The sequence below is a fragment of the Stegostoma tigrinum genome, chromosome 15 (assembly GCF_030684315.1).
Source record: "Stegostoma tigrinum isolate sSteTig4 chromosome 15, sSteTig4.hap1, whole genome shotgun sequence".
NCBI classification, from domain to species: domain Eukaryota; kingdom Metazoa; phylum Chordata; class Chondrichthyes; order Orectolobiformes; family Stegostomatidae; genus Stegostoma; species Stegostoma tigrinum.
In genome coordinates this window covers 1807366-1830295 of record NC_081368.1, presented here as the reverse complement: position 1 = coordinate 1830295, position 22930 = coordinate 1807366, and the positions used below count along the sequence as shown (strand labels likewise).

The 22930-nt window shown below is 42.7% G+C and overlaps 1 protein-coding gene across 3 annotated transcripts in view; it reads left to right on the top strand.

Moving 5' to 3' along the window:
- The window catches only part of arhgef6 (Rac/Cdc42 guanine nucleotide exchange factor (GEF) 6), a 168955-nt gene that overhangs the window by 38216 nt on the left and 107809 nt on the right, over positions 1-22930 (top strand). For all 3 annotated transcript variants that reach the window (XM_048544625.1, XM_048544626.1, XM_048544624.1), the window contains exon 3: positions 6383-6470. In XM_048544625.1, the coding sequence (XP_048400582.1) occupies positions 6383-6470 (88 nt within the window). The remainder of the gene's footprint in view (positions 1-6382; positions 6471-22930) is intronic.

Sequence of the window (22930 nt, the reverse complement as noted above, 5' to 3'; positions counted from 1 at the left end):
TACGGCTTGGATAAAGTGAGGATGGAGGGGTTGGGGCTGAATGGTCATTCTGCCTGAAATTTGTCTTTTTGTTTGTTTGCATTGCATATTGCTCCTTGTACTTGGATTTTTATCAGCGGTTGCCGCCTGTCTCTGTTTTAAATACCCTTTACCACGAAGTTTTCCTTGATCGACCATTTTTGACAGTATTTGTATTTTATTCTATCAGTCTCTCAGTTTATCTGTCTGGGCACTTCTACTTAGCTTGTCCCTTTCTGTTGCTGTCAAACTCCAACACAACCCCCCTCAAACACCTCACTGACCGTCCTACTCTGACCCTTGGGCAGCTCTTGTCCATCATCCCTTTACGTTCTGATGGGCTTCAATTCATTTGAGTCAATGCTGTGTTTTATCGCCTACCAGTTGCTTATCTTGTACACCCTCTAACTGTCCGTGTTCCCTGGTTTGATCTCTTCATGTTGTCTCATACTGGACTTTTGAAGACAGCACTGAACGTAAGATTTCATTCATTAAGTCTAAACACCAGTGCCAGCTCTTGCTGAAACACTTTGTTATTCCGTTTGCTCAGTGAAAATAAGATAGTTTGTATTGGCCAGTCTTCACATCAATGAACATTCACTGTGACCTTGAATTTCCTTGAATCACATTGAATAATAGTAAAAAGTGGAACATGGGGTTAATAACTTCAAACTCTCAGTTCCTAGTTTCAAAATAATGCAAGGCAGAGCGCTTGCTAAGATCATAACATCAAGTTCCCCACTTCCCCTACAGCCTCTGCATTGTTCACTTCCATGTGGGATGAGCTGTGTTACAGCTATATTACAGACTTGGGCCATCCGTGACTGCAGTATGCCCTGAAGCACCATACTACCAATAGGTTCTGAGGAGACTAATGCCCGTTACATAATCTGCAGATGCTGCTGTGTCGGGCAGGTAGTGTTTGTCGTTGTCTTGTTCGGAGGCTTATGTGCTTTGCCTTCCACATCAACACATCCAGTGCACTTTCCTGATGGTGTCCTACGGTGTCTTTTATGCCCTTTTCATTCTTGTCAGTAACAGGCCATGGGCTCCCATAAACTGGGGGAGCTGTGTTGATATGTTGAGCGATGCACTGAGGACATCCCTGAAATGTTTCTACAATTCTCCTGGGTGTCTCTTTAAAATGCCTGGCATGTTGACTTGGGAAAAATGCTTGCTGTTGGATGGCCTTTCTTGCCATTGAGTTTGGAGGGTCTTCTGAGCCCCCTGCTAGTGGTACTTCCTCACTGCTTTGAGGTGTCTTCTGTATGTTTTTGAAACCTGTAGAAACATTGAGATCTCAATAAGCTTGGACCTCAGTCTTGGATTTTAGATCCTGGTCCTCAAGTACCCTTCTCCTCAATCAGCTGAAGCCTTCCACAAATGGGACTGTGATAATGACCAGACAGTCTCTCTCATGGTAAATAAATGGTCAAGATACCAGACAGAACTCACCCATTCTCGTCACAGGATTCCTAGTCTTTGATCTGCTCTTTGATCTGAGCTGTTGACTTCTCAGGAAATGGGGAGCCAGGCAACCTTGCGTTGTATGGCTAGCCCAGGGGTAAAAGTGTAGCTCAGCCATTATCATCAGTTTGTGCTTTTAATGAGATAGTGTTACAGAAAGAACTTCAGTTCTTCTAAATATTTGTGGTACTTTAACCAGGGTGAGTTTTTAATCTTGGAACAAAGCATATTTGAAAATATTCACTGTCTTTACCAAATGTAATTTGTTCATGTCTCCAGCTCCATTACAATGTTGTACCTATAACTGTAACAAGCTAATTATAGCCTCAATTAAAGGGAAGTGTTGGACCTCTATGTTCCTCTGACAGAAGACTGAAGGGTAACTTGATTGAGGTCTTTATTGGCATTGATTGTCACATGTACTTAGGTACAGAGAAAAGTTTTTTGTTTTGTGTGCAGTAGAGGCAGAGCATACCATACAAAATGCATTCGGGTAATGAACCAAGTGAGGAATACAATGTCATGGCTGCATGGAAGATGCACAAAGAGTGACATCAACATTAAAATTTGAGAGGTCCATTCAGGAGTCTAATAGCAGTGGGGAAGAAGCTGTTCTTGAATCTGTTGGTACGTACCAGGATGTTGCCTGGTCTGGAGTGAAGGTCTTACGAGGAAAGGCTGAGGGACTTGGGTCTGTTCTCATTGGAGAGAAGGAGGCTAAGAGGGGATTTAATAGAGACATACAGGATGATCAGAGGATTAGATAGGGTGGACAGTGAGAGTCTTTTTCCGAGGATGATGACTTCAGCTTGTACAAGGGGGCATAGCTACAAATTGAGGGCTGATAGATTTAAGACAGATATCAGAGGCAGGTTCTTTACTCGGAGAGTGGTAAGGGTGTGGAATGCCCTGCCTGCCAATGTAGTTAACTCAGCCACATTAGGGGCATTTAAACAGTCCTTGGATAAGCATTTGGATAATGATGGGATAGTGTAGGGGGAGGAGCTTAGATTAGTTCACAGGCTGGTGCAACATCGAGGGCTGAAGGGCCAGTTCTGCAATGTATTGTTCTATGTTGTATGTACGTTTAAGCTTTTGTATCTCCTGCCTGATGGAAGGGGGTGGAAGAGATTACAACCGGAGTGGGAGGCTCTTGGATGTTGCTTGCCTTCCCGAGGCAGCAAGAAGTATAGATTGAGTTGATGGATGGACAGTTGACTTGTGTGATAGACTGGGCTGTTTTCATAACTCTGTGTAGTTTCTTACAGTCCTGGGTAGAGCAGTTGCCGTACCAAGCTGTGATGCATCCAGATAGAATGCTCTTTATGGTGCATCAGTAAAAATTGGTAAGAGTCTTTATGGACATTCCGAATTTGTTTAGATTCCTGAGGAAGTAGAGAGTTATGCTAGCTTGGTCAGCATGAGTGGACCAGGACTGATTATTAATGATCATCACTCCTTGGAATTCTCCACCATCTCCGCCTTGGACGGGGTGTGCTCTCCACCTTGCTTTTTGTGGCTACTCAGAGCCACGGCTTTCTGCCGTGCGACTTTGTGTAACTGAGTAGGTGGATTCTTGAACCACAGACCTTTGGTGCAGATCTCCCACGAAGGAGTGGGGTTTGAAGAGCAAGGATTGGCTTCCTTTTCGTTCCCCTTGGCTGCCCCCGACCTCATCATTAAGTGTTTGGGTTCGATACGATGTGATTCGATGGGTATGTTGTCACCATTCCAAATGATTTGGACAAACTCCTCTGAGCCATTACCTTCAATGCTGCTGCGCTTCAAGGAAAGGCTCACATCATCTTTGCTCATTTTCTTTGACCACACCTGGAACACTGACATTTGAGAATTGCGATGATAGGTCCTAGGCAGGGAAACACTGTCCAACTTCTGGGTCCAGTCGCCAACTGATTTCATCAGGGGCTTTCCCGATGTTTGTGGAGTTGCTTCAAGGAGGCCCTCCCCTTGACTGTGGAGAGGCTTTACTGGTAGACTTTGTCGAATGCTGTTATCTCTGTCTGATCCACAATGCAGCTCTCACTGCTCTAAAGCAAGGAGTGATGACAACTGCTGTATGCACCAAGACCTTTTGACTTGTAGAAGCCTCTTTTGGCAAACATTCACTGCTGTAGTTTGGAGAAGATTGAGCTGGGAGCAGCTGATCCTGTTTTGAACCTTTTCCTTAATGAGAGCTCTTGAACATGTTTCCATTTGTGGTTGAGTCCAAAACTAGAAATTGTGAAGAGAAACTAGTCGTTAATAAATCCATTTGGGACTTCAGTAGAAACCTCTTTATTCAGAGAGTGATAAGAAGGTGGAACATGCTCCAATAGTAACTGATTGAAGTGATTCATATCTATACATTAAAGGGACTGTCGATAAACACTTGAGGGTTGAAGATGCAGACTGATACATTGAAGTGAGATGAAGCTGGATGGTGGAGACCTGTGTGCAGTGTTACCCAAATTCCACATCAGTGATCTGCACTAATCACTCTTCAGTTAAATATAATTAAGAATGTAAACCTTCCAAATCCTCATGAAGCTAGAAAGAGCTGTACAGTAATGAGCTACTTTTGAAATTGGTAATTGTTCTGCAGATCCTCCGACAGCGCGGCGCTCCCTCAGCGCCGGCCCTCCGATAGCGCAGTATTGGTTAATGCTGCTATGAGGGATCTGGCTGACTTATGTACTCCGTCCCTAAAGTGGGTCTTGAGTGTGCAATCTCCTGTTTTGGAGAAGTGAATTATTCCCATTGAGACATCATTGGCACCCTAGCAAAGCTTGTGTCTACGGTTTTTTTCATTCCAGATGCCTTCTCGGGTGTCTCTGTTCGTTTAAAGCACCAGAAGATTCTATGTTGAGCAATCTGAAATCTCTGCAAAGCAGGAAAGGAAGCTGCCCTTCTATCCTCTGTTCATCCTGACCTTGAGTTAAACCGATTTTCCCCTTCCAAACAGTGGAAGTACAAAGCTCCCTGGTCTCGGCATCCTCCCAGTAGCAGTCAGTCAAGCTGTGAGACACCCTTGTGGTGACCCAGCTTTCACCCCACTGATAGCAGAGGTCAGTATGGGTAAAATTTCTCCAAAACGCAGCAATCGGAGGCCATTGTTTGCTGAACTTTACTCTGTTATAAAAGATATGTTGAAAGATAGGGTCAAGTGTGTATTGATCACAGAACTGTCTATAACTGATTTCCAATGAAATATTTTGAATTTTTTACAGTTTGCAAAAATGCACTTCATCTCTCTTTTGAAAGAGGCCGTGTATGAGTTTCCAATGCTGGAGCAGTGGTCAAGTGTTTGAGCTGCTGTTGATGGAATTTGAAATTGCTGACTCGAGCAGTTTTGTATCTCATGGTGGGGTATAGACCTCTTTGCAGGTACAGAATTTTGCCTGGCTACCACCTTGCTTCAGTGGGAATGTTTACTTTGGGCTGAAACCCCCACTGCTGTCACAGTGAAGGATTAGTCGAGTTGCTTGCATTCGCACAAGAAAGCCAGTGAAGGGTTTAGGCCCAAAACGTCAGCTTTTGTGCTCCTAAGATGCTGCTTTGCCTGCTGTGTTCATCCAGCTCCACACTTTGTTATCTCGGATTCTCCAGCATCTGCAGTTCCTGTTATCTCTGATCAAATCTGATGCTGTCTGTTCTTCTGGATGTGGACTACTTGGAGAGAACTAGATGTGGCTCCTGGTCACTGGGTTTTTTGTAAACTAGTTTGTCATTGGATTGCCACAATCAGTTCCCCTTTCCACCTTCATTGACCATTCGGTCAGAATGTTGAGATTCTATGCAGGTGCACATTTTGACCATGATGCTGTGAATGCAGTGGAACACTGCTTGTATTTTACACAGACTCACTTTGCCAAAATGGGATCTGCTTCCTGGCTAATATAGATAACCATCCATTATGTTTTTGTCTCGGTGTTGGTGGAGGTTTGCTTTCTGATGACTGGCTGCCCTGTTTGCCTACAAACAGTGATTGCAATTCAAAAGTATTTTGTAGACTACAAAATAATTGTGGGAAGTCCGAGGGCTTTTGGTAGATGCAATTTTACCACAGGTTCTCTCGGTGACTAAATGGGATGACAAATCAGAATTGGTTATGGGATTAAATTAAATATTTTTCAGTAAACCAAGTCCAGATTGTTATGTATAAAGTCCATTAGTGGTTAATCTTAGCAGTGAGCTTCATATGACGAGCAGCGTTTCAAACATTTCGGTTGCTCATGATGTCCTTGGTAAAGGGGAAGGAAACACAGATCAGATGGTTCGAACCAAATTCACTCATTTCAAGCTGATTCACTTCATTAATCCTTTTTCTCCTGGTTCTGCATATTTAATCGGTAGCTAAAGTAATCTATTCTTAAACTGTTGGAATAGTTTGAATAAGTATTTAACCTAAGTTTTTTGCGATTCAGGCAGTTGAACGTGACTATTTCACAGAAGTGCCCTGTTATCAGGAAGGTTCACATCCCCCTTGGTGGATCGTGGTGCATTTTAACAGAAGTTAAATTGCTTCATTTAAATAGCATTAATGAACTTCGCTAGTGAGCTACACAACAGACACTGTACTCTGTACACTGAGTATTGAATAGTGAGCTCAAGATCTAAGTTAATAATTCAGAGAACTTAAGTCTCATAATTGACAGTACAAACTTAAATTTAGATTTAAGAAACAATATGTGAATAAAAACTAGGACTCTGTAAAAGTGGTTTTTAAAACTGTTACGTTATTGTAAAAATCTATCCCTTTGACTTATGTTTCCTTCCAAGGGACATATCTTGGGATTGGACAACAAATGGTAGCCTTGCTATCATTGCCCATTTCCTGATAGTGTAATATTTCTGTGCAAGTTCAAATTTGATTTATTTTTGGCTCTGTTGTTTTCAGCAAACATTTGATGTCAATGACCTGTACAAAGGACTGAACTTCAACAAAGTTTTGAGCACCCTTTCAGCAATTAACAAGGCCACTGAAGGTAAGATGTGACTCGCTTTATCTTGGGAGGGGACTCACTTTCCCATCTTCCCATCTGCTGAGTGGTTATAGATAACCATCACTGTGATTTGCTGAAGGCATGTTGAGTGGTTTGTTTGGTGTTGCTTGCTTTTCTCAGAATGCATGAAGGGGCTGTCAAAGACTGAATTGTACATTCAGGTTGCAGGTTTGAACTGGGAAGTGACATGTTCGTGTCCAATGGGACAATAATATCATAGCTCTGCTGTTAGCTAAGCATGAATAGGAACCTGATAGCATCTGCGCAGAGAGAAACAGTTAATGTTTCAAGCCACTTCTGAAACTTTGCCAGAGTAATACCGGACATGAAGCGTTAACTCTGTTTCTGTGTCTACAGATGCTGTTAGAGTTGCTGGGTTTGTTCTGCATTGTCTGCCTTTTTACTTCAGAATTACAGCATCTGCAGTATTTTGTGTCTGCAAAAATCTTCCTTGCACCAGCATTGTGCTGAAAATTTAATTCTTAAAATTAGTCATGTTGTAAGCAGGGAAACTTTCCACACCTTTCAACCTGAACACACCAAAACATGGTTAAGTCAGAAGAATATGTCAAACAGCTATGAATCCAAACAGACTTTGATAGATCTGATATTCAGTGAGCTGGCACTAGAATAAATAACTGGTTCTTTCATAAATGACTTACCTGATGTTGCTTATGCATGACTCTAGCTCCTCCACTATTGACACATCTCAGTGGTCTCTGAAGCAGTCTTGCAGAACCCTGAGTCACTGCACACAGGCAACATAAATCTAAAAAACTCAATTTAGTTTTTGCTGTCCTTGATTTGTCACCTCTCAGCAAACAACAGTGATAGTCATCTCTCCAGAGTTTTACGCTGGAGAAAGACTCACTTCAGTTGGATTCTTGTATTTCTGCTATCTTTGTGTTTTAGTTTCACTGGATCCTGATGCACGAGTCTAATACTGCACGTTGCAACATCTGGGCTTCCCAGATTCTAAAAGGGTAAAATTGAAGAAAGGCATATTGACAAATCGGGGACATTTATTTCTGGTGCACCCTGTAGTTACATGAGGCACATCAAGGCAAGAGGGAAAGGAAATCTAACAATAATTACTTGTATTTACATATTGCATGTAACATAGTAAAATGGTCCCAGGAACATATTGAAACAAATATTAACACCAAGCCACATCTGCACATATAGGAGCAGGTGAGCAGGCTTTTGAGCATCAGCAAAGATCGAAGGGGCTTGTGAGGTCACTGTAGACACGTCAACTAATTGAAATCAGTGAGAAGTCAGAATTAGAGCAGTGCAGAGATTGTTGAGGGTCATGGGACTGGTGGAGACTACAGAGATAGGGAGGGCTGAGGCCAGGGAGCAACTTGAAATCAAGGCTGAGAATGTTAAAATTAATGAATTAATAGACCACGCCCCACTGTAGATCAATGAACGTGGGGCTGATGACAGATGTGAGCAGCAGAGCCATTGATGAGCTTTAAAACCGTGCATATAGAAGCAGATGTTGGCCATTTGACCCAGTCACCTACTCAGATGATGCTGTCTGGCCAAAGACTTTCCTCAAGAGGATTTAACCTTTTCTGCATCTGCTTTGTCGAGACCCCTAACGAATGTTCAAAAATAGAACCAAAAATACTGTAGGTGCTGGTAATTTCAAATAAAAACTTAGTGCTGGAGAAGTTCAGCTGGTTTGGCTGCTATTGTGGGGGACACAAAAACAGAATTAACAGTTTGAATCTGATATGATTTTTCTTCAGAAGCAACAATTGTGCACATTTCAATATAGTTTCTTCCCTTTTTTCTGTATTTCAACAATTACAGGCCCAATCTACTCAACTTCTCCTCGTAAGACAGTTCCTCCATACCTGGTATCAGCCTAGTGACCCTTCTCTAGATTACCTCCAATAGCAATATAGCTTTCCTTAGACAAGGGACCCAAAACTATCCCAGTATTCCAGCTGTGGTCTTGCTCGTGCTTTTTATAAATTTAACAGAACCTCCCTTGTTGAAATTGTTAGAGAAAATTCTGAAGGAGAGAATTAATCTCCATTTGGAGAGGCAAGGTTTGATCAGAGCTAGTAAGCGTGGCTTTATCAGAGGGAGGTCACACCTGACAAAAATGAAATTTTATGAGGTGGTGATCAGGTCTGTGGATGAGGCAGGGCAGTTTTTGTAGTTTATCTGAATTTCAGCAAAGCCTTTGAGAAGGCCCCACATGGAAGACTGATAAAGAATGGCATCCATAATAAGCTGGCAAGATTAAAGACGGGATAAGTTAACCATGGTTGATCAGGAAGTGAAGGGCAACATGAAACTGAAGGAGTCAAAATGGTGTTTTACAAATTCCTACTTTAGAAATAAAACCACTCTGACTCCAAACTAAAACACAAAACTGATTCTAAACAAGGCTTCACACCTAACGTGCATTGTCTGACCTAAAATGTCACCTCTTCTTTACACTGATAAAACTTTGAGTTCTGTCAGGACAGTGAATTGAAAGGTATTTGGGGATTTACATTTACATATTAATCAGTTAAAACCTTTTCACTGATTAAAGATTTAACAGCATCTCAGGTTTAGAACATAAGAACATAGGAACAGTACAGGCCCCTCGGCTCACAATGTTGTGCCAACCTATTATCCTGCTAAGATGAAACTACCCTACGTTTCACTATCCTCCATGTGCCTATCCAAGAATCACTTAAAAGTCTCTAATGTATCTGACTCCACTACCACTGCCAGCAGCGCACACCACACACCCACCACTCTCTGTGTGAAGAACCTACCTCTGACATCTCCCCTATACCTTCCTCCAATCACCTTAAAATTATGCCCCTCATAATAGTCACTTCTGCCCTGGGAAAAAGTCTTTGGGAATCCACTCTATCTGTGCCCCTCATCATCTTGTACACCCAATTTCTCATGCTTCTTCTTTAGTACATCCTCCTCAATGGTGTGACCCTTTGATCTTTCACTTAGGAATTATGTGTCTGATACTAGGGGTACAATTTTAAGATGATTGGCGGAAGGTTTAGGGAAGATGTCAGATTGTGGTGGGCGTGTGGAATTTGCTGCCGACAGTGGTAGTGGAGTCAGATACTTGAGAGACATCTAAACGACTCTTGGATAGGCACATGGAGGATAGTAAAATGTAGGGTATGCAGGGTAGATTGATCTTAGTAGGATAATAGATCGGCACAACATCATGGGCCAAAGGGTCTGTACTGTTCTATGTTCTATCTGTCACTAACACCTAAAGGAGAAATAAGGCTCCAAAAGCTTGTGTTTTCAAATAAACCTGTTGGACTATAACCAGCTGTCGTGTAATTTCTGACCTTGTCCTCATGGCCTAATGTTATTGAACTCTTGTAATATAGTTTGGGATCTTTAACTCTGTTGAAGATGCTTTTGAAATCCAAATTGTATTGTTGTGGAGTAATATAACATGCACATTGAAGGACAAAGCTACATTACTTAAAGGAGGAACAATTATTACTCCTGCTCAGTTATCCTAAACGTGTTTGGCTTCTTTTTCCTGTGGCAGTGTCAACTGGTTAGATTACAATGACAGATTTTAGTGCTGCCTTGTGGAAAGTGAGGTAATGGAAGAGTTGTAATTAGTTTGCAGAGTTCATCCGTTGAACATCAGCATGCTGTTTCGGAAAGATGATGTCATGGGTGAGTTTGCAATTAATTAATTACAGCCTGGTTGAGAAGATCTTTGCAATAAAATATATTGTTTAATCTGGTATCAAACAGTTAGTGGATTGATGTTTGCGTTTAAAGGTTTGAAAAATGAAGACAGTTTGTATTTACAAGGCTTGTGTTCCTTTTGAATTTAGTAGATTCAGGGAAACCTATAATGATTTGATTTGTTTTGTTTAGTTCATTGCAGAAAACCTTTCCTGTGGGAAAGGAATCTGGAAGCAGTGGGTGCAGCCTCATGAACCCTCTTGCTCTAAAGGCTGAGAGTGCTGGAGGTCAAGTGAAACCTCCACAGTCAGGGCTGGTAGGTTTTCTCCGGGTAAGAGAATCAAAGAACGGGGAAGGAGCAAAGTCAGATGGAGTTGAAAGACGGGTCACCACAATCCACTGAAACGGCGCAGAGGGACCTGAGGGGCTGAGGGTGCCTCTTCCTGTTTGGACCTTCCTCAAACCTAGTGAACAACCTTTTTTAAGCTAAAGACTCTTCATTCAGAAATTTAAAATCTAATGCACAAACTGAAGCTGCAAAACATCAATCTTCTACTGAGAATAAAACATCAATCACGAATTTAATTAGACAAAAATAATTTTCATTTTTTGTGTTTGTCATATTGTGGTGAAGTTATCTTTTTAATTTAGTTTTGTCAGTTAAGCCATCTTTAAAACAGGTTTTTGGTCAAAATATTCAGAAGAAAGCTAATTTTCCAGTTCATAGATCATCCCAATACAAAACTGTTTGTCATAGTATTCTGAATAATTGGTTATTTTCAGTGATGTTTGAAACATCATTGTGTCAGAACCTCAAACAAAGATACACAGGTTTAGAACAGAGAACAGTACAGCACAGTACAGGCCCTTCGGCCCACGATCTGGCGTGGAATAATCCTAATCCAAAAATAAAATAACCTAACCTACATTCCCCTCAATTCACTGCTGTCCATGTGCATGTCCAGCAGTCGCTTAAATGTCACTAATGACTCCGCTTCCACGACTGCCACTGGCAAAGTATTCCATGCGCTCACAACTCTCTGGGTGAAGAACCTCCCTCCTACGTCTCCTCTATACCTTCCTCCTAACGCCTTAAAACTATGACTCCTCGTGGCAGTCAATCCTTCCCTGGGGAAAAGTCTCTGGCTATCGACTCTGTCCATGCCTCTCATTATCATGTACACCTCGATCAGGTCACCTCTCTTCCTCCTTCTCTCCAGAGAGAAAAGTCCGAGCTCAGTCAACCTCTCCTTTTAAGACTAGCCCTCCAGCCCAGGCAGCATCCTGGTAAACCTCCTTTGCACCCTCTCCAAAGCCTCCACATCTTCCCTATAATAGTGCGACCAGAACTGGACATAATATTCCAAGTGTGGTCTCACCAGGGTTTTGTAGAGCTGCAGCAAAACCTCGCTGCTCTGAAACTCGATCCCCCTGTTAATGAAAGCAAAAACACCATATGCTTTCTTAACAACTTTATCCGCCTGGGTGGCAACTTTGAGGGAGCTATGTACTTGAATACCAAGATCCCGCTGTTTCTCCACACTGCCGAGAATCCTGCCTTTAATCCTATACTTAGCATTTATGTTCGACCTTCCAGAATGCATCACTGTGCATTTATCGAGGTTGAACTCCATCTGCCATTTCTCAGCCCAGCTCTGCATACTGTCAATGTCTCACTGAAGCCTGCAATAGCCCTCAATATTATCAACGGCACCTCCAACCTTTGTGTCATCAGCAAACATACTAACCCACCCCTCAACCTCCTCATCCAAGTCATTTATAAAAACTACGAAGAGCAGAGGCCCAAGAACAGAGCCCTGTGGGACACCACTCAGCACTGACCTCCAGGCAGAATACTTACCATCTACAACCACTCTCTGTCTCCTGTCAGCCAACCAATTCTGAATCCAGACAGCCAAATCACCCTGTACCCCATACCTCCTGACTTTATGAATGAGTCTGCCATGGGGAATCTTATCAAATGCCTTGCTGAAGTCCATGTATACCACATCCACTGCTCGACCCTCGTCAACCTGTCTCGTGACCTCCTCAAAAAACTCAATAAGATTGGTAAGGCATGACCTGCCCCTCTCAAAGCCATGCTGACTCCCTTTAATCATGCTATGCTTTTCCAAATAGTCATAAATCCTATCCCTCAGAATTCTTTCCAAAACCTTGCTGACCACAGACATAGGACTGACTGGTCTGTAATTTCCAGGGATTTCCTTATTCCCTTTCTTGAAAAGAGGAACAACATTTGCTCCATCCAATCTTCCGGTACAACTCCTGTGGAGAGTGAGGAAGCAAAGATCTTCGCCAGCGGCTTAGTAACCTCCTTTCAGGCTTCCTGGAGCAACCTAGGATAAATCTGGTCTGGCCCTGGGGACTTATCAATCTTAATGTTTGCCAAAATTTCCAGCACATCAACTTCCTCAATCTCGATCTGTTCAAACCTGTTTTCCTGCTCCTCAAAGTTCTCATTGACAACAAGGTCCCTTTCCCAACATGTGTCCCCTTAGTATGGGACCAAGAGTAGGCCATTCAGCCCATTGAACCTGCTCTGCCATTCAGTTATGAAATCATGAGGAGCATGGATAGGGTAAATAGACAAGGTCTTTTCCTGGGGTGTGGGAGTCCAAAACTAGAGGGCATTGATTTAAGGTGAGAGGGGAAAGGTTTAAAATGGCCATAAGGGGCAGCGTTTTCATGCACAGAATAGTGCATGCATAGAATGAGCTGCCAGAGGAGCTGGTAGAGGCTGGTACAGTTATAACATTTAAAAGGCATCTGGATGGGTATATGAATAGGAAGGGTTTAGAGGGATATGGGCCAAATGTTGGCAAATTGCAGTAGATGTGTTTGGGATATCTGGTCCGCATGGACGGGTTGGATCGAAGGGTTTGTTTCCATGCTGTACATCTCTATGACAGTCACGGCTGATTTTGGTACCTTTTCTTTATACCATCTTCATAACCCTTTACACCTGGTATCACAGAATCCCTACAGTGTGGAAATAGGCCATTCAGCCCAACAAGTTCACACCAGCCCTCCAAAAGGCATCCCACCAGACCCATTCCCCCTGCATTTCCCATGGCTAACCCACCTGACTAAATATCCCTAGAACTATGGGAAATTTAGCATGGTCAATCCACCTAACTTGCATTTCTTTGGATTGTGGGACGAAACGGAGTACCCGGAGGAAACCCATGCAGGCAGAGGGAGAATGTGCAAACTCCACATAGTCAGTCAACCGAGGGTGGAATCAAATCCAGGCTCATGGCGCTGTGAGGCAGCAGTGCTGAGCCACTGTGCCACCCTGATCAGAAAATTTATCAACCTGCAGCATCATGTCATCATTTCCTAAGGGAGTCACGTTATTCTACCTTGCCTTCAGTATTGATTATGAATGGAAACTGAACTCAATATCTCAAAACAGTAAACACTCCTTATGTTGTAGATGGCCGCATTCACTCAATTACACATAACAAAAAAGAGCCATTCAGCCCCTTACACCTGTGCTGTCTCTTTGTAAAGAATTGATCTGTACCCATAACACTGCACACTATTACGTTCAAATATTTACACGGTTTGTTGTTGAAAGTTGTTATTGAAACTACTCACTCTTATATTGGCCACGTACGTAGGAGATGAGTTTGAAGAATGTTGTAACTGAGTGACGAGATTTAGTGACACAGAGGTTGGGAGAGGGAATTCCAGAAATTAGAATCATGGCACGTGAAGGCAAGACCACTAGCAATGAAACGATTAAAATCAGGAATGTGGAATGGCCCAAGTTTGGCGATCAGCTGTCTTAGAGGTTGTAGAACAGGAGGCGAGATGGAGAGAGACTTAATTCCCTTGGATTCTAATGCTGTGTGTTTATTTAGAAGACTAAGGATCCCAAGTGTTTTTGTAACAATCTTCTGAACCTGTTCCAACATCACCAAAATGTTGAGCACAAACGCCGTCTGGTCTCTCTGGCCCTGTACCCTTTTGAAAATGGCCCGATTCCATGCATATTGCTTCTAGTAATTCTCCCTGGGAAAAATGAATTTCTTCAATTTCTTCCTATTTAGCAACTGATTGCTAGGGTAGGCACTGGTCTCGAAGTATCATCGCGAGACTATTAAGCCAGAGACGCAGGTAATGTTCTGGGGACATGAGTTCAAATTCTGCCATGGCAGATGGTGAAATTTGAAACCATCAAACCATTGTCAATTGTCAGGAAAAAAAACCATTTGTGTTTCTAAAGTCCTTTAGGGAAAAACTGCCATCCTTAACTGGTCTGGCCCACATGTGACTCCAGACCCCCAGCAATGTGGTTGACTCTTAACTGCTCTCTGGGCAATTAGGGATGGGCAATAAATGCTGCCTAGCCAATAATGCCCTAATCTCACGAATGCATAGAAAAAAACTTGGCCACTGTCTCACTCTGGTGTCTTTGTCATTGTGTTGGCTGGGATGTAATTTGAGAAATATTAGCCCGGTGCTCTGAATTGCTGCATTGGAAACCTGCCTTGTTGGGATGGATGTTGGTTTCAATTGAGAACCATCCTGCGTGGATCAGTGGGTTTGCAGGTCATTCCCACACCACCTGCCCACGGACTCTCCCCACCCCCCAATCCAGCTAAACATGGAACTGGATCCTCACTCCCCATCTCCATCCAAACTAGCCATGCAGGGCTCCTTAGCTGCTGCTGTAGACAGCCGTGAATTCCTCTCCAAACAGTCGTCATTCACCTTTATTTTCTGTGGTTTTTGGCTTTCTTGGCTATTCATTGATTTTTGCTCAAGCTAAGCCACGTTTTGAATTATAAGTTGCAAAACTGCCGTGGAGAATGCCGTTAGAATCCGTGACTGCACTCCATTGGCAGAGTGAGGAAGGTCCCTGCTTTTCAATGCTTAGATCAAAGCTCGCTTTCATGAACTGATCAACTGGGCTCTCGCTGTTGGGGCTCTGTGAGCAGGACTTTGCAGAGTGTCAGGTCCGGGCACATGAAATAATATAGGTTAGTTTCACCCACAGCTGCCCTGAACAGGAGGTGAAGGACTCAGTTACCCGATTAAACTGGTGAAGTGCACATAGCAAAATCAGGAAAGCAATTTTAACCTGCTTTCAAAATGTTTGACAGAGATGTGATTTGGGCAATGCTTTTCAGTTGTGTGTTTTGAGTGTGAGCTGCAGCAGCTGGGTTTTAACTTCACAGCTGAGGAAAGGAGAGGTCACAGGTAAAATAAGGACAAAACCTGGGTGTGGAAACATTTCTGAATGAAATCTAGGCCTTATTACATGCATCCTGCCATGTGACAGTGCTCAGAAACTAGCTAAGTCTTAGTCAAACAGAGTTTGTCCTGCAGAACAGTGATTGTGAGGTTTGAGCTGCTAAATGGACCTAATTAATTTATTGGAATTTTCTCAATCAATGCATTTTATGAACTACAATTATTCAGGGTTTGAATTGAGTCAACTTGGCACAGCAGTGCATGTTGCTGAGATGGTCTGGATTCGATCTGAAGCTGTTGTCACAGTAACACAGTTCTATTTCTCTGTCAGATTAACAAAATCAGATAGGAACTTTGATAAAGATGCTTGAGGTGTACCATTGCCTAACTTGCTGGTGAGTGCGTTGTCTTTTGGGATCTTTCTGTGTAAATGCCGAGCTTTAGCATTGTTTTCGGTTGAGGCTTAAGATTTAGGTCGTGAGAGATATTCCACGGTAACCTTACTTTAACAGAAGCTTGATGAAAAGATGGTGTGTGTATGACTGCATCATTTGCTATTCATTTGTTCATGTAAAGCCAAGTGAGAAGAGACTTTGGTGAGTGTTTCTTTTTAGCTGTGTTCCAGATGGTGGTCTTAAACAGGCAGCACGTACAATGAACCAGTCACACGCAGCAAAGCAGATACTTTTATGTCAGTTATTTTGTTCCCTTTGCTACGCCTTTGGTAGCCTCATTTTAATGGTCTAGAATTTCCTCCCTAAATCTTTCTGCTCACTACCTTACTTTCCTCATTCAAGAATCTCTTTCAAACCGACCTCTTTGAGCTTTTGTCACTTCTCCAAATCTTGCTGTGTAGGCTGTTTTTAAAAATAATCCTATGCCATGCTGTGGCAAGTTTTACTGCATTGGAACTGGAACAGGCCAATCAGCCCATCAAACTTGTTCTATCATTCAATAATATCGTAGCTGATCAAACACTTAACTGTCTTTTACTCACCCCATCCCTGTAACCCTGTACGCTGCCAGTCTGAAATGTACTCAAAGAATGAGGTTCTGCAGGCCTCTGAGGTAGAGAATTACAAACGGTCACAATCTTTCAAAGTAACTTCTGCTCACTTTGGGTCTAAGTGGAATCCCTGTGCTTTTAAATTTCCCCAACTGGGGAAACCAGTTTATCCTATTTTAAGTACTTTCTAAATTTCAATGAGATCACTTCTCTTTCTGCAGAGCTGTAGAAAATACTGTTCCGGTTTACTTATCTCCTCTCCATAGGAGAGTCCTGTTGTCCCAAGGAGCCAGAATTGAATACAGTGCTGCAGCTGAGCCAGTGATTCACAGAGATTTACAACAAAAACAGAAATTCCCAGTTACACCTGTCTTTAATATAGAAAGTGTCCCAAGGTGTATCCCAGGAGCATTAACAGAATTTGATAATAATCCTCATGTTGGAGATTTAAGTGATCAAAAGCTTGGTCAAAGAGGGAATCTTTCAGCAATATTTTAAAGGGGAAGGGTGGTGTATGGATGGATTTTCAGTGCTTATGACTCCATTGCTAAAGACACAGGCACCAGTAAAGTTGGGGGTGCTGAAGAAGTGAGAATTTCAGGAGTGCACCTCTCAGAGGGTTGTAAAGCAGGAGGAAAGTACAGAAATAGGGCTGGGAACGCCTTCCTTTGTATGCTGTCTCCATTTATAAAGCTAAGGATTCCATATGCTTTCTAAAAGTCTTCTGAACCTGTCCTATCTTTAAAGGATTCTTGTACATAGACTCCCAGGTCTCTCAATTCCCGCACCCTCTTTCAAATGGTTCCCATTTCTGGGCGTATGGATTTTTCCTTTCAGAATGAATTCCTTCACACATTTCAACATTAAATTATGTCAGTCATGTCTTCTCATTTTCCCTATGTGTCTTCTAGATTGTAGATTACGGCCTGTGCTATAGTTCTCGAGTTACTGTTCTAGAGAAGAATCTCACTGAAACTGCTTTCCAGAACCTTGGGGAAACAGGCCCCTCACTCGTGTTGACCAGCCATTCAGGCACTGTGGGATATGATAATATCCAATGATGTGGTTTAGTCTGTAATTTGTCCAGAGTTGGAGATGAAAGCAGATTGAAGCGATCTCCTTTGGGAAGGCCTTGCTCCACTTCATTTCAGACTTGCAAGGCTTTCAAACAAATGACTGGAATGAGATTGAAGCACAGATTTTAGAGCAGGTTAGAATGGGATAGAAGGGAAGAGGGTTAAAGGAATATGTAAAAAACAGTGGGCCTTCAGGTATAGGATACCATGTGTGTGCAAGATAAGCACCAACACAGTCTGGTTGGGGCAAATAACCTTGGGTAGTCCTGTAAGTATCATGTCACTGCATATTGAATAATCTGGAGTTAGGCAGTATTTCACAGGAAAGGACTTGTAGTCATTGTTGAGTCATGTTGATGGCATCATTATTAATAACGAACATAATGTCCATCGAAACTGTACAAAACTCTGGTGTGGCTGTACTTGGAGTATTGCGTACAGTCTGGTCACCGCATTATAAGAAGGATGTGGAAGCTTTGGAAAGGGTGCAGAGGTGGTTTTACTAGTATGTTGTCTGGTATGGAGGGAAGGTCTTATGAGGAAAGGCTGAGGGACTTGAGACTGTTTCCATTAGAGAGAAGGTTGAGAGGTGACTTAATTGAGACATATAAAATAATCAGAGGGTTAGATAGGGTGGATAGGGAGAGCCTTTTTCCTAGGATGGTGACAGCGAGCATGAGGGGGCATAGCTTTAAATTGAGGGGTGAAAGATATAGGACAGATGTCAGAGGTAGTTTCTTTACTCAGAGAGTAGTAAGGGATTGGAACGCTTTGCTTGCAACAGTAGTAGATTCGCCAACTTTAGGTACATTTAAGTCGTCATTGGATAAGCATATGGACGTAGATGGAATAGTGTAGGTTAGATGGGCTTGAGATTGTTGTGCCGACCTGTCATACCATCAAAGGCCGAAGGGCCTGTACTGTGCTGTAATGTTCTACGTTTTATGTTCTATGTTCTATGAAAGAAAAAAGTACTTGGAGCAGGAGTAGACCGTTCAGACCTTTGAATCTGCTCTGCCATTCAGTATGGTCATGTCTGACCTTCTGTCTAAAAATCATACTCCACTCCCTAACCCCTACCCCCAGCAACACCCTTTGTCATCTTTCGTGTCCAGAAATCTGTCTGCTCCTTTCTTGAATATGTTCAGTGGCTTTGGCTTCCGTGACCTTCTGTGACAGAGATTTCCACAGATTCGCTACTCTCAGTGACAAAATGTTTCCTCACCTCAGTTTGAAATGGTCTGCCTCACATCCTGAAGCTGTGATCCCTTATTCTGGATCCCCTAGCTGGGGATCACATCATCCCTGCATCAAGTCTATCCAGCCCTGTTAGAATTTTGTAAGTTTCAATGAGATCTCCTCTCATTCTCCTGAACACCAGTGAATACAGGCCCAGACCACACCCAGTTTCGCCTCATCTGGCAAACCAGTCATCTCAGGAATATGATAATATATTGCACCCAATAATGTAGTTTAGTCTGTAATCCTTTGATGTTTCACTTTAGTAATCCAAGAATGTAATGAATAACTAGTTATAATCGGTTCGACAGTAATTATAATGGATATTTAAATAGTCATAGTAGTTATAGAAGAACAAGTTGTGGATTTGACCAAGAAGAAAAGACATTTGACTGAAATAATTCAAGGCAGCTCACAGCAGCAGATCACAGCTGTTATCAAGCTAAGTTGCAGAGTAACCTTCAAAGACACAGTATCATCCCTGGCATAGAAATTTAAAGAGCTGCTTCTAGACTGCCTGTCAAATGCGTTCTTTTGATGCCAGTGTTTCACTGAGCCTGTAATCAGTATGGTAGAAATTAGATGATTTCTTAGTGCCCACTGTGTCCTTTAATCCATTATCCACCTTGAGCCCTTGTTTGAAAAAAAATTTCAATAAAACGTGTTTGGTGCTCAGTAGAGGGCAAGTCTTGTGAGGCTGTCCATAGGAGTGTAGAGTCAGTGGACATGTAACTAGGCTGGAGATAGGATCGAAACTGATTCTATCCAAGCTGAGGGTGAAAGGGCCACTTATTAAGCCTGAAATAACTCAATCTGTTGGGGCTGAGGAGGAGGGGGAGCAATTGATAAGCAGGCAATGTGTAGTTATTAGAGATCATTAATAGCTGGTCTCAAATCTTGCCTTGGGATATTTCATTATGTTATTGATTAAAATTGTAGCCCTTATACAAAACGAGTCACTTGTCTTTGTAAACAGAAGCCACAGAATCCCTACAGTATAGAAGGAGGCCATTTGGTCCATTGAGTTTACATCAACCCTCTAAAGAGCATCCTGCCCAATCCGCCACCCCACCCTATCCCTGTAACCCTGCATTTCCCATGGCTAATCCACCCAGCCTATGGACAATTTACCATGGACAATCCACCCTGAACTGCAAAGGTTTGGACTCTGGGAGGAAACCAGAGCAAACCTGGAGGAAACCCACGCAGACATGGGGAGAACGTGTAGACTCCACAGAAATAGCTGCTCAAGCATGGAATCGAGCTCAGGTCCCTGGCGCTGTGAGGCAGCAGTGCTAACCACTGAGCCACCGTACCACTGTCAAAATAACCAGATTTGGCAAATTAATCCGATGAGAAATTCTCCCAGTTTAATAGTATCAGTCACTTCTGGACAATTGTCAAGAGTTTAGTTCGAGGATTGTGGGAAGTCCACGATGGATGACGGAAGAAAATTCTGGCCAGAAGTGGCTGCTCTCTTTGGTTTGTGTTTTTGTTTCAGTAGTGGAGTTTATTTCCTCTCGTTTTTGGAGCAGTAATTACAGTTTTATAAGCTGTTACACTCTGTTTTGATGCTCTTTTCCCAAGTTCGAACAATGTACTTTCAAACAAGGAGGAAAACAGGAACCATATGGGTGGTTGGGACGAGAAATGATGGTGAACCTGCACAGCTGTCTGACCAGGCAGTGACAACCCTTTCATGCAGAGGGTGGTGCATGTATGAGATGAGCTGCCAGAGGAAGTGGTGGAGGCTGGAACAATTACAACATTTAAGAGGCATCTGGATGGGTATCTGAACAAGAAGTGTTCAGCGAGATATGGACCAAATGCTGGTATATGGGCCTAGATTAATTTAGGATATCCTGCATCGCAGGTACTAAAAGAGGTGATGGGGAAATAGCAGATGCACTAGTAGTTATTTACCAAAATTCACTGGACTCTGGGGGTGTTCCTGCAGATTGATAGTCAGCCAATGTGATGCCATTGTTTAAAAAAAGTAGATAAAAGGCAGGTAACTATAGGCTAGTTAGCTTAACTTCGGGAGTGGGGAAAATGCTTGAATCTATCGTTAAGGAAGAAATAGCAAGGCATCTGGATATAAATTGTCCCATTGGGAACACCCAGCTTGGATTCATGAAGAGTAGGTCATGTTTAACTAATTTGGTGGAATTCTTTGTCCACCATGCAAGTAATGTCCTCAATGGGGAACCTGCGGATGTGGTGTATCTGGATTTCCTGAAGACATTTGACAAGGTGCCACACCAAAGACTGCTACATAAGATAAAGTTGCACAGTATTACAGGTAATGTATTGGCATGGATAGAGGATTGGTTGACCAGTAGAAAGTAGAGTAGGGGTAAATGGGGTGTTTTTCTGGTTGGTGGTCAGTGGCTAGTGGTGTGCCTCAGGGATCAGTGTTGGAACCGCAATTGTTTACAATTTACAGAGATGATTTGGAGTTGGGGACTAAGTGTGGTATGTCAAAATTTGCAGATGACACTAAAGTGAGTGGTACAGCAAAGTGTTCAGAAGACGCTGAAAGTCTGCAGAGGAATATAGATAGTCTAAGTGAGTGGGCAAATGTCTGACAGATCGAGTACAATGTTGATAAGTGTGAGCTCATCCATTTTGGTAGGAATAACAGCAAAATGGACTAAATGTTAAAATATTGCAGTATGCTGCTGCGCACAGGGGCTTTGGTGTCCTTGTGCATGAATCGCTGAAGGTGGGATTGCAGGTGCAGCAGGTAATTAAAAAGGCAAATGGAATTTTGTCTTTTGTTGCTTGAGGGATGGAGTTTAAAAACAGGGAGGCTATGCTGCAGCTGTATAGGGTCCTGGTGAGGCCACACCTGAAGTACTGTGCAGTTTTGGTCTCCTAACTTGAGAAGAGATATACTAACACTGGAGGAGGTGCGGAGGAGATTCACTCGTTTGATTCCAGAGTTGAGAGGGTTGGATTATGAGGAAAGACTGAGTAGACTGGGATTATACTCATTGGAATTCAGAAGAATGAGGGGAGATCTTATAGAAATATATAAGATTATGAAGGGAATAGATAAGGTGGAGGCAGGGAGGTCATTTCTGCCAGCAGGTGAAACTAGGACTAGAGGGCATCGCCTCAAAATAAAGGGAAGCAGATGTAGGACTGAGGTCAGGAGAAACTTCTTCACCCAAAGGGTTGTGAATCTGTGGAATTCCCTGCCCAGTGAAGCGGGTGAAGCTACTTTGCTGAATGGTTTTAAGGCAAGGCTAGATAAATTTTTGAACAGTAAAGGAATTAAGGGTTATGGTGTGTGGGGAGTAAGTGGAGCTGAATCTCAAAAAGATCAGCCGTGATCTCATTAAATGGTGGAGCAGGCTTGAGGGGCCAGATGGCCTACCCCTGCTCCTAGTTCTTCTGTTCTTACATTGGCATTGACAAGTTGGACCGAAGGGTCTGTTTCCATGCTGTACGGGTGTATGACTCTGTGGCTGTAAATAAGTAGAAACTATTTACTCTGGCAGGAGACTAGATTATCAGTGGATAGCGACTTAAGATAATTTGGAAAAAAAGACACATGCAGGATCTGAGGTGAAATGTTTCTTTGAAGTGAACTTCTGTAACTTGAAACACGGTATGTGAAAGGGCAGTGGAAGCAGATTCAAAAACAACTTTCACATTGGAATTGGGTTAATGAAACTAGCTTAAACACGGGGCGGGGGGGTGGGGTAGGAAGAGAGAGAGAGAGAGAGAGAGAGAGAGCAGAGTGACAGAAGCCATTACTGAGTGGTTTCATTGCTAATCCAGAAATCCAGGTAATGTTCTGGGCATCGTGGCACATTGTGGAATTTAAATCTGGAATTTTTCTGATGACCGTGAAACTATTGTCGATTGTTGGATAAACCTAGCTGGTTCACTAATCCTTTAGGGAAGGATGCTGTCATCCTTGTCTGGCCTATGTGACTCCAGACCACAACAGTGATGACTCTGGACAATTAGCAATAGGTAATAAATGTTGACCTAGCTAACGATGATCATGTCTTGTGAATGAATTACAAAAGATCTGAAATCTGTGTACAGTTTTGGACTACTACCTTTAAGGAAGGACAGATCTGCCTGAGGGGAGTAGGCTAAGGGTTCACCAGATTAGGAATCTTCTCCAGCTACGATTCAACATGTAGAGATTGTGTGGGCATATATTCCTGGTTTTAGGAAGTATAAGG